This window comes from Gobius niger, assembly GCF_951799975.1.
Source record: "Gobius niger genome assembly, chromosome: 5".
Classification (NCBI taxonomy): Eukaryota; Metazoa; Chordata; class Actinopteri; order Gobiiformes; family Gobiidae; genus Gobius; species Gobius niger.
The window spans coordinates 11,142,519-11,154,677 of record NC_136856.1 but is presented as its reverse complement, the minus strand read 5'-3'; the positions used below and the strand labels follow the sequence as shown (position 1 = coordinate 11,154,677).

General features: G+C 39.7%; 1 protein-coding gene across 14 annotated transcripts in view; it reads left to right on the top strand.

Annotated features, from left to right (window-relative positions):
- tenm2a (teneurin transmembrane protein 2a) overlaps positions 1-12,159 on the top strand; it is a 385,466-nt gene that overhangs the window by 81,874 nt on the left and 291,433 nt on the right. For all 14 annotated transcript variants that reach the window (XM_079556152.1, XM_079556155.1, XM_079556154.1 and 11 more), the window contains exon 2: positions 2,779-3,127. In XM_079556152.1, the coding sequence (XP_079412278.1) occupies positions 2,902-3,127 (226 nt within the window). In that variant the 5' untranslated portion in view covers positions 2,779-2,901. The remainder of the gene's footprint in view (positions 1-2,778; positions 3,128-12,159) is intronic.

Genomic DNA, 12,159 nt, shown 5'->3' with positions numbered 1-12,159 from the left:
AGTGCGTCAGCAGAGTGGTTAGCACCCACGCAAAGGCATTTTCTGCTTGATCCTGGTTGCTTATCATCTATTTGAGTGGAGTCTGTGCTTTACTCTTATTTTCAGTCGGATTATAGTTATTCTCAAGTGACGGTTAAATTACCAATGTTCAAAAATCCAAAGCCATAATAGTGTATATGTCAGCACTGCAAATAAAACACTGTCCAGGGTTCTGCCTAAGGCCCATAGTAGCTGAAGTAGTGAAATCAAGTAGTGATCGAGTGTACACTGATGTCTCTTGTAGTGTCTATGTGCAAAATGATCACACTACTATGTCTCAGCATGTTATTCCTCCCTCACCCGGAATATCCCATCTCTTTGGAAACCCGCGTTAACTCTCCCTACAAGTTATATCACATCGGTGTCCCATTTAGACGTACTGTGCTACCTCTAGACTGTCCGTGTGCGTCTTGGTGGCGTTGTTTATGGTGTCTTTGCGTGCGCAGCCTGGGTCCTGGGTGCGTTTGATTACCCCCTCACAGCCTCTGAGGGAGCGCATTCATTCTCACTCTGATAATGAGGAAGAGACTCTCAATGCCCTTAAGTCATTTCTCCACTTCTGCCACACTTCCTGTTGCATCCGACGCCTTCCATTTTTTTCCACACTTTCTTACAGTTTTTACATCTTTCGCTCTCATTGCTGCCTCACCACCTAATCTCCTGATATATTAATTTAGTGTATCAGAGTTGGGAGAAATTATTACTGAATGAATCACTGCTATTATCAATTTAATTTTTCAAAGATTGTACAATACTGTATATGCAATTTATTAGAGGCTGCAGGCATAAAGTACAGCCCCATTTTTTGAATGATTATATTGGATTTACAATTGGTTTAGCCCAGAGACAGATGCATAATATATTCAATAACTGGCGTGAGAAATTCTTACACATTCTTACCATTTCATAAAAAATCTACTATTAAACACACTGTGTTAACCTCTTAACCCCCACTTTAACCACACATTTTCTCCAGTTCAGCGTTACCCAAATCCAAAAGGTTGCGGACTATAGGCCAGTGTAACGCCTCATTTGAAAGCTAAGACCTACAAAACTGATCGAAAACAGATCTTTTCCCTTGCATTGTTGTCTCTTTTTTGACTTCTTGTTCTTCATTGCACATTTTCGTCACTGTTACTCTTTCTTTGCTTTTCTGTCGCTCTTTTATGGCCTTTTTGTTTTGTTGTCGTCACACATTTTTGACACTTTTCTGTTAGTCTTTGGTTGTTTTCTCTTTTTGTGGTGTTTCGGTTGCATTTTTGCCGCTTCTTGTCACTTCTTTTTCTCTTTTGTGGAGTTCTTAATGTGTTTTCAAGCTGTTAAACTGGAGAAAATGCGCTCGGTTCAGGTGGGGTTTGAGAGGTTAAGAATAGACTTGAAAGATTACTTAATCAGACCAAAACAAGACTGAAAATGTCGAAAATTTGGAAAATAATGCCTATAACTTAATATGTTTTTCATTATTGTGTCTATCTATGCTAGAAAGGATCAGTTTTCTTCGCACCGCTACTGTGTATTTATTGCCACCTGTTTACAAGACCGTGGGGGCAGAGCTGGTTGGAGACAAACAAGGTTTTATGTCAAAGATTTAAAAGCGGGCATTTTTCATTAGTCTAGTCGATGGAGGGCTATCTCGGAGGAGCCGTGAGCTGCCGGTCCCGTTTTTGCCCAACAATAGCCTCACGTACCCCGCGTCAATGCTCTCATGCACTGTGCATTCGCTCAGTTGCTCAAAATGTCCACTCCACTGCAGCGCCTTTTACCTGACTTGCCCTGGAGAATCTCGAGGGAAGTACACAACAAGAATGAGTCAGAGTCGAGCGTCTGTTAATTTCAAAGTAATGGTTTTCAAATAGTGGTGTGTCGGCTCCTTCTTGTGATAAATTGGAGTTCAAGTCCTTATTCTGACAATGTTTTTGGGGGGTTACCTCAGGTGTCACTCGCTTTAGACTTTGTCCTGTCCTGGTTTGGTCCTCTTTGTTATATATATATTTTTTAGTCAGACTGTTTGTCTCACACACAGGTGCCTGGGTTTTTGCTGAAGTACTTGGGAGTCATTTGTTGTTCAAGGGTGTAATTCATGGACTGATTTGATATGATGTCACCTGTCTACATTTTAGTCCACAAAAAGTGACAAAATCCTGACAAAAAGTGAGAAAAAAATCTATACAAAACTGCCAAAAATGCTTAAATTTGACTAAAACAATGTGAGAAAAATGTTGGGTAGGTCTTAGCTTTCAAATTGAGCTTAGCTTTTCAAATTTTAGATTTGGGTTAAGCCGATCTGGAGAAAATGCACACGGTTCAGGGGTTAAAGGCCATATACTTGATTTTTCTTGTCCTAGAATGAAATGTTTTATTCTTCCTCAGTATATTGGAAAACCAGATATTTGTTGGAAAAGACCACTGTGCATTGTGCCTCTATAAAAACACATTTGTTATTGATTGGGATCAAGCAATCAAACCATAGTTGTGACTCTTGCTTATTCCCTCATCCTTGTGAAGAATTGGATGCTAGAAATACTTTTACAAAATTAGGAATGAGTTAAGACCGCAACTAACAGTTTTAACTTGACTCGTTCCCTCTTTCATTGATTGTAAACAAAAATCAGGTACAGGGCATTTAATAAGCTGGCTCTAACTTTTATGATTTGAAAACTATTATTTTCGGACGCTAAACTTCTCCTAGTCTTTTTCTCTCTCTCATCTCACAGTAACTTTTCTTCTTTTGTCTTCCAGGCGACTGAAGTGGACAGTGCACTCACAGCGGCCCTTTAGGAGGCCCCTCCCCGCTGCCTCCTCCTCTCCTGCTCCCCTCTTTCATCTCCCCCGCCTCCCTGCACACCCCTCCCAGGCCCAGGCATGGATCTGAAGGACCGCAGGCACCGCTCCCTCACTAGGGGGCGCTGCCCCAAAGACTCCCAGTATAACACCTCCTCGTTGGACACCGACGAGTGCCGCGTGCCCACTCAGAAGTCCTACAGCTCCAGCGAGACGCTCAAGGCTTTCGACCACGAGCAGCGGCTGCACTACGGCGGCTGTGTCACCGACCTGGTGCATCACGAGGCGGACGAGTACTCCAGGCAAGGTCAGTGAAGAAAGCACTCAAAACACTTTTTATTTAATGTTGTAGATTGTGCTAACGTGGCCGGATGAACCTCTTCACTATCCTGACGAAAGAACAGGTCAAGGAACCCCGTCTATTACAGGTCTCTCTCACAAAAGACACATTGAGTCTCAAAGGACCAACGTGTATGAATAAAGGAATGAAACTTTTTTTTTTTTTTTTTTTCATATAGCGCATTATAACAGCCGCAGTTAATCAGTGCTACACAGTGATAAAACAATAGAAAATACATATCTATAGAGTGCAGTTATGAATACAAAGTCTCTCAATAGTGTCAAAGCCAAATCAGATTGTTCCTGCCAAATACCACAGCATAAAGAAGTGGTTTTACAAAAGAAACTAAACCACATCTATGTTTTGAATAAATGTGGTGAAAATCACGCATAAACAAGGACATTTTCCAACTTTGAAACTAATACTAATACTACTGCCACTGTTTGTACTAGTACAAGAGGTGCAACTTCACGCGTTTACCTCCACGCGATCCCTGCTCTCGTTCTGCTTGGTCTTTGGTCTGGGTTCACAGGCATGACCTTCTAAACAGAACCTCGATAAAAGGTTCTCGGAAAAGTGTAGCGTCCCAGTCAAGGAGCAATAAACGTGTACTGAGGGACTTGGCCTAAAGATATTACTAGAGTGGCCTCACCTGCTAAAAAATACTCTCTCTGGGGAGCTGATGGGCTTTGAAGTATGCCTAGTGTGCGACTTGATCCAATTTTTCCTCTTCAATCTTCTTACTACGACTAGATTTCCTTCAATAGGAACCATATTGATTATTACAATATAGAAAAGTTGTAGGAGGCTGATATGATCTGCTTTGGGTCGCTTTTTATTGATGTATGCCCCATAGCTATTGACATGTGTATATTACAATGTGAAAAATAAATTGGTCTAATGGTTTTCAAAACCCACTCATATCAACCTCATAGTGTAGTTTCATGGCATGAAGTGACACTCCATGAAATCACTGACAATGGCACTCAAACGCTTTAATGTGGCAATTACACAGATAATAGAAATTAGAATAGGCATGGTCAATTTACAAATGCAATATTCCCCTACATTTCTACTCTATTTGTGCCATCCCGACTAGAATGTTAATGGTCTCTACAATCAAGGTTTTAGGCTGGAAGACCACAACTACATTTCAAGGATGTTGTCATTTCCTTCCAAAGTGTTACCAATTACTGTTTTTTCCCCCCCTTCAATGACAGTAGCCACGGCAATTCTTTTTAGCAGTCCTCGCCTTTCCTTTTCAGTAAACACTTTGACTTTCACTACTCAAAGGGATGCTTGCTCATATTTATATTTTATTGGTGATGTAATTCTTGTTTAGGCTTTGATGCATTCACTAAAAGTCGTTTTTTGCTGCTCAGGTAGCTAAATAAGTAACTCACTGTCCACCACGTCATCTTGAAATAATTATTAGATTAGGGCTAATTCTTTATAGAAGAATAACAGGTGCAGTAAAGATCCGGCCGCAAGTCATGTGCCGCTTCTTCGCATCTAGCCTACACCATCTCTTTTATAATATTACTTTGCATGAACGATTACTTTACTTGAGTACAGTTTTGCTGACTTTCCCCACCTCTACCGACTCGTAGCATATTCAGATCAGAATAAATGCTGGAGCACTGCACCAAAGCAGACCTTTAGCTGCAGCAAGCCTGTCATAATGAACTTCTGTATCCCCCGGTGAGCGAGCGATCCGATAGGCCGATAGGTCATCTCTAAAGGGGTGCGTCCGCCCTCAGCCATGCCTTTACACTGCATGAGTGTCTATGTGCAGTGCAGGACGTGTGTGCTGTGTGTTGGAGCGAGACATGAAAGAGCCTCTATTGATCCCTGGCTACTGAAAGGAGTCAGACTCGATGGGATTGATTGGCGCTAAGCTCTGTTTTCTCTGCATGGACACAGCAGCACAGACATACAACACAGGCAAATAGTGCCACAACCTCGGGCCACATTTTAGACTTGAACTTGTCATCATGTTGAAGTTTGTTGGCCAAACTCTGAAGATGTTTCAACCAATATAGGCATGTGGCGCAGATTGCTAAACAGGACCTTCTCTTCATAACAGGAGTCCAAATCCACGGCAGAAAAATACTTAAACAAAAATCATCCAAAGTCAAGTACAAAGTGCTTTTTCCTACGTGTACACATTAAAGGATTAAAGGCTGGATTTTTATTTTGTCCAAAATAATATACAAAATAATAATAATAAAAAAAAAAAAATCTTTAGTAAAAGTACTGTGTGTCCCATTTTGTCTATTTTTATAGACAGAAATGACCTATAATTTTGGTTTTCTCCTGGAGTTCTGGTTTCCCCTGCCACTAAAAATATGTACAACAGGTTCTCCTCTGGGGCCAGGACCCCCATGGAAAGGAGATTCTTAATCTCAGGAGGACTTTCTTGGTTAAATAAGGTCAAATACAAATGAATATGTAAAATAAAATAAAGACATTTTTTTTTTATTAATTTGTAATTTATATATATTTAGAACTAGAGAACCTTTGAGATGTTTTTTTTTCTCACAATGTCCTCCTAAATTTGCCCAGAGGATCAAAATAGGTGATCCTTAAGAATCTGATTTGCAAAACTGAATAAAATTATGAGAATGGCCTGATTAAGGTGCTACATTGTCAGGGTTTTGAGTTTTAGACATAAAAAGTGAGATATAACATGGGCTATCACTTAGGGCAGTGGTTCTCAAACTTTCCTGTCAGAGCATTACCTGTCTCATAAAATGTTTGGCTTTTTAAGTGCCACCACAGCAAAAATAAGGTCTAAAAAAGGGGATACAATACTAAACCAAACCTCAGACAAAATTATGACTTACCTGGATGTTTAAAATAATGTCTAAAATCAGTTTTAGAGAGTTTTAGTTCTTTAGACTGATTTCAAAGGTTTCTTTCAGACAAGGTGAATCTTTGTGAAGCCATAAAACTATGTGCAGTGGGGGGAAATGGGTTTAATGTGAAAGCAAAATTTTATAGTTGGATGAACTCAAATCTGCAGTCACAAACATACTGTGTAAAATACATCCAATCTTGACCTGAGATGGTTCAGGTCAAGTCAATATTTCATGTGGAAACCCCTCACACAGAAAATACAGTTGACTGCTCTTCTATAAACAGCTCCATCTGGAAGACCTTCCATAAAATACACAGATATGTTCTGTGGGAGCATGGCAAGAAATCACAGAGACGGATCAATCTGACATATTTCTAACACTTGCTCACACGCAGACTCTAAAAAAAGCCATGAGTGCAAAGGATGCCTGACCTGGAGGGATTCAAAACAATATCACTTCCACTATTTTCTAAGGGCTTGGGGATTTTCTGTTTTATCCGTGGAGTAAATGTGCTTTCATGTTTGTGAAACCAGCAAGAATAGAGGAGGGAATTTAACCCCAATGTAATAGTAGTAGAAAAGGAAAAGAGACCAGGATGAATGTTGGACTAAACCAGAACTAAATTAGGATTTAACTAGCCTGTGGTTAACAGTATATTGCGCTTGACAGCTTTCAGCGCTACAGTGAGCCATTGTTCATTAACTTCAAACACTTGACTGCCAATAAACGGCACCACTCACTCACTCACATACTGTACGTAGGCAATGTGGGTGAAGTGTACGCCCAAGGACATGACAGTACGTAATGTTTACATAATTTATCGTTTTGTTCTTAAAAAAGCAAGATCAATTGCTTTTCATTTTGTTCAATTGTTCAGGAGATATTGAATCTTTATTTATTACTACCAATTGTCCAAATCTCATCTCTTCAATCCAATCTCTAGTATCGTCTTTGCGTCTCGACCCACCCTTAATACACCGTCTTTTTTCGGGGATCTCCTACTTGCTCAAAAGCCCTTTCCAAATCGCTCCTCGAAGACATTTGTGCAAGTTATGAGTCCACACATATGCTGCCTTGTTAAGGGTGAACTCAACCTGAGCCTAAGTAGCTCTGGGTTGAACACTTTTGCTCTAACGACTTTTGCCAAACCTTGGTCAATCTAAATAAACACAGAAGCAGTAAAACTCCAAACTACCAAAACAAAAATATTTGGCTAGACTGTACTGCAGAAGACTCAGAGGATGCCTGCGTTCCCCAAAGACTCCCACACCTCAGTTTGAGAACCCAGCTCTCAGAGATGAAGATAAGGAACAGTGCGGCCGAATTATCAGGGGGTGTTGAGGACTCAGTGGTGTGTGGCGTTTCGGACACACTCCAGCGCCGCACCATGCTGACCTCACACTCGGCAATAGCTGATCGATAGCTCACTGCTCTCAGCCTATCAGCTCCTCTGAAAGCCCAGAGCCACAGATGCATCGTGGGAAGTGTGGCCACAGGAGACCAACAGTGTTGCCGCACCATATGGACTGTGACACCACGAGAGAGGAGGAGGATTACTGGAAGGAGGAAGAGAAAGAGTTGGAGTGAAAAAAATCTTATGAAAACATGTATCTAGTTGGTGGTTTTAGCAATTCCCTTTTTGGAGACGACGATGCTATAACATTTCAGTGGTTTCAAAACAACATACCACTAATTTAAAAGGCCAGAGAACTAATCTATCTCTCCAGTTTGGCTCTCATCTTGTTAGAGCGCATTTATGATGCACCAACACCAGCACACAGTTATAGAATCAAACCTATGCTGTTTACCTCATGAAGTGGTCATGTTAATATAGTTATGGAGGATTGTCTTGGTCATGGAAATCGTCTTGGTCTGTAAAGCACATTCAAATGGAAATGTTTACAATGTTGTATGATAGGGTCAAAGTTTGTAACAACTAATGGGGTCATCTATTAAAGGGACTAGCAAGGTGGCCATTTTATACTCACTACTGCCACCTCAGGTCATACGTGTAACTGCACCTTCTATATTAAAGCCACACCGCGTAGAATTTTACACAATAAATACAATTGAAATACATGCATTTATTTTATGACAGATTTTTTCATAATTGAAAAATACCTCATAAATACAGAAACAAACATGTGCTTTTGCTGTGAGCGGCTCAGCTGTCCTAAGATGTGACTGTAACTTTACCGGGAGTGGGTACGTCTCCAACTCGTCTCCATGGAGATGTGAGTAAAGTCAGCAGAATTTGAGATTTAAATAGGGTAGGTCCTCATCCAAATCCATTCTTTGATTACCCACTGCAGTAATGTCTCGAGCTGGTCCATTAGGAGCATGTTTTTTACTGACGGCAGCAGTATAGTGCAAAATGTTACGCGGTGTCCCTTTAAGCTTGTGCATGACGGCCCTTCAGACCCGAAGTAACAACTTTCTCAGTGACAGTGCAGGACTTTATAGGCAGTTGTGGTGAATAGGTTTGGGCTCATTCTACACTTTAGGACATTGCTGTAACATGTAGGGGGAGGAACATATTGAATTTTAACATTTTTAAACTCTCTATAGTCCCTTTAAGAAAGGTGCTAAATAGCGAGTGTGAGCTGAAAAATAAATTTACTATTCAGTGGCCGTGTTGCACATGACTTACCATTTGAAATGTGCATTACAGTGTAAGGGCCACACATCTGATATGTGTCTGTGAAAGGGTGCACAAGCTGGAATAGTCTTCCAGTTACTATTCGAGAGTTTTCCACCTTTACAGTGTTTAAAAAAGAGCTTAAACTGTGGTTAAAAGCTGATCAATCCTCTGATCACTCGTACAACCTGATTTACTGTTAAATGTAAATAGTGTAAATACCATATGTCCACGTACAAACAAATAAAGTTAAGTAAATGTGAAAATGATTCTGTGGCTGATCCAGTTTTGCATGTGCTACGCATTTTGTACATATGGAATAAAGTGGACATTTTGTGGGAATTGTAAAGCATACAAGGCATGTCCTTTGTCTGGTGTTTTTTTGACCTCCAAGAATATCACATGAAAAGAATCATTGATACTCATGAGCTAAAAGGCTAAGCGCTCCAGATCAAGGCATTGTACTTTTTTTTTTTTTTCTTTTTTGTCATTGCACCCTGATGTCTCTTCAGCTTCTCTGTAAGTACTTCACAGACTGTCTATACTTCATTGGGTCTTTGTTGTTGAGAATACAGAGAATTTACTCGTAAATTAGAGGGTTCTGATGCAAGTTTTGGCAACGTCTTAACCATTCTGAGATGTTGTCAACGGCTTGGTAAATTTCATCTTCTAGTTTTTTTCACTACTTAATAAACCAGCTGTTTTCTCTCTGCTCTTTCTTTAAAAAAATAAAAATAAAATCAGTACACACATTAAAAAAAAAGTTCTATAAAATTCTCTCATGCCCGATACTTTCAACAAGGGAAAGAGCTCTTTTTATTTTCGCCATAAAAGATGTTTGACCTTGTGCATTATTTAACATCCGTCAGATATTTTACTAATTCATGCGCCCATAGACAAGCGCAGAAAATGTGATGTTTTTTTGATTAAACATAATTATTGTTTGGCCTGCCGTCGGGCCAGCATTTTCTCTCTTTCTGATGTTAAAGTTTTGAGGTCATCGACTGCTGTTCTCACATTGATTTAATGGTTATATGCGGCACAGCTAATTTACAGCTCTTTCCTGCGCTAACGCATATTGACCTGCCTTTAACGTGTCATCAGATTTATGTGCCAGACAAAAAGGTGTGATTCATCCGTGTGGGAGCTGCTGACCAGGGGCTGCACATAGACGTTGTAAGATATTGCGTAGCTTCTTAACAGAGGTGGGTCGTAATGATTGGATTTACTTTAGAAACTTTGTGAGTGAGTATTGCACTTCTTAGAGTCGTCTCATTGCCTTATACTTTCGAGTTACCATTTCAATAAGGCAAACAAATTTGTGAGGTTCAGCAAATTTAGACTTCTATCATGTTTTTTTTTTTTTGTGTTATTGTTGCTTTTCCGGCACATTTTGTCGCTCTTTTGATGCTTTTTTTTGTTGCTCTCTTATGGCTTTGTAGTGGCGTTTGCATCACTCTTTAGTCTTGTTGTAGTCGCTTGTCTATTGTGTTATTATTGCTTCTCCGGCACGTTTTTGTCTCTTTTTTTGTCACTTTTATGTAGTGCTTTCATCCTCGTTTTGTTCGCTATTTTGAGGCTTTTTTCCATAAGCATTTAGATTTGGGTAATGCCAAACTGGAAAAAATAAGCTTGGTTTAGGTGGGAGTTAAGAGGATAATTGAAGCTATGTAATGATGTATAAGGTTCGTTTATGATAGTTTATTGTAGATGTTACCTTGGCAAAGGCCGGTGTAAATAACATTAGCTATATCAATGTGGAAATGCATCGGCCTAAATTGGTCGAGAGGAGGATTTTAGCAGAGCAAAACAATATTTTTTTGGTGTGTTTTTTGTAAATATGTTGTAGCAGAACTTGAGTGGTGTCTTCTTGTTAAAAAAGTATCAATAAAACTGCTTGTTGTTGCCAGCAAATATATAGTCCACCCACTCACGGCAACCACCGGCGGTGTGGACTTAAACGAAGATCCATCCAAGATGGAGATTTACGTGAGAATTGTAAACTTACCAAATCCATCGACAAGCCAGCTTGCGGACGCAAAGTGAGATATCTTCCTTTGGGCCTTAGACTTTGGTCTAAGCCCCAAACAACTGGTGGTTGTAGAGAGGAGATAAAGAAGAGGGACTCTATTGTATGTTTGCTTACATAAATGCTGTAGTATAAAGGTGAGAGACAAAGAAAAATCACGTGTTTTATGGCAAATGTATTTCCTGCCATACCAAGCACATTACACAAATGGGATATGTGCTCTGGCTCAGCTTGAACCTGAATTTCAGGTGAATCCTTAATCTGTGGCACTACTCCCACTCTTCTTAATGACTTCTACCAAATTAACACTGTTTTGTATTGTGCTTGAAAGTGTCTTTTTTTTTCCTGTTTTACCCACCTCTGCCCATTTGCACATAATGTTAGTAATTAGTCCAGTATGAATTTTAGTTAATATTTTTCCTTCATATTTTCACTCCTCTCACTCCTCGGCGCTTAGGGAAAAACCCCGGCACAATACACATTTCACAAGTACATTTCTTCATGTTTTTTGTCCCATTTCAAAACTATCCATTTGCATGAGTTATGCGGTGCAAATTATTAGGAGTACAGCAGATGTCCTGAGGATATGTTCCCAGCCAAATCCAGGATCTGGGGGATGTGATTCTTCAAGCAAAAAACTCCAAACACAAACATTTCATTATTTAAGCAGATCTTACTTCATGGCAACTGTGTAAACATTAGACACACTATTGATTCACTGACTGCATTTCATAATATACAGTCTGATGCCAGGAGTGACAGCTGAATTTATAATGGAAATGCACAGTAGTGTCTCGTCAAACTTGCAACAGATGAAGTATCAATGTATTTATTATCATAGAACGCATGTTTTATGTTAACTTAAAGGGTCGTCCCCTTCCCCTTGTTGGCTTTTCAGTACAGTGAAGCAAACAATTATCTATGAAAGAGTGAAACATTAAACATATCTACGCTTTTTTGCTCTTTTCTATGAATTGTTCATAATTATGACCTATTTGTGCCCTGAGTTACGAGATAAACTTGATCAAATCACCTCATGGTTTTACTGTTTTAAGATAAGAGGAGATAGGACTTGTTTCAACAGCTCTCAAGAACACTCAGAGGGTGCAAATAGTCAAGGAATCAAAGAAGAACAGGAAAATGTGCAAATAAGTATAGTAGATAAAGGTATCGTAGCTTCTTTATTTTTTAGTTGAGATCTTACAGCAGTACTAAGTCACTTGTTTACCTTAATAAATCCTTTTCGTAGTCCCTCTGGGGGTAATACAAGTGTTAATGGGATGATTGGGGGGGTCTTTCATCTCCCCCTGGTGTCTCTGGTGTCACACTAATAGAATCACAAAGAAGAAGCTAACAGTCTAACGGGCAAAGCTAACTGCGGGCTAGCGCTACTTAAACAGTATTTACAGTCAAGTTTGAGTGAAAAAAATTATCTCCATTGTGTAATTGGATGCCTCAAGTGGAGGAGTTC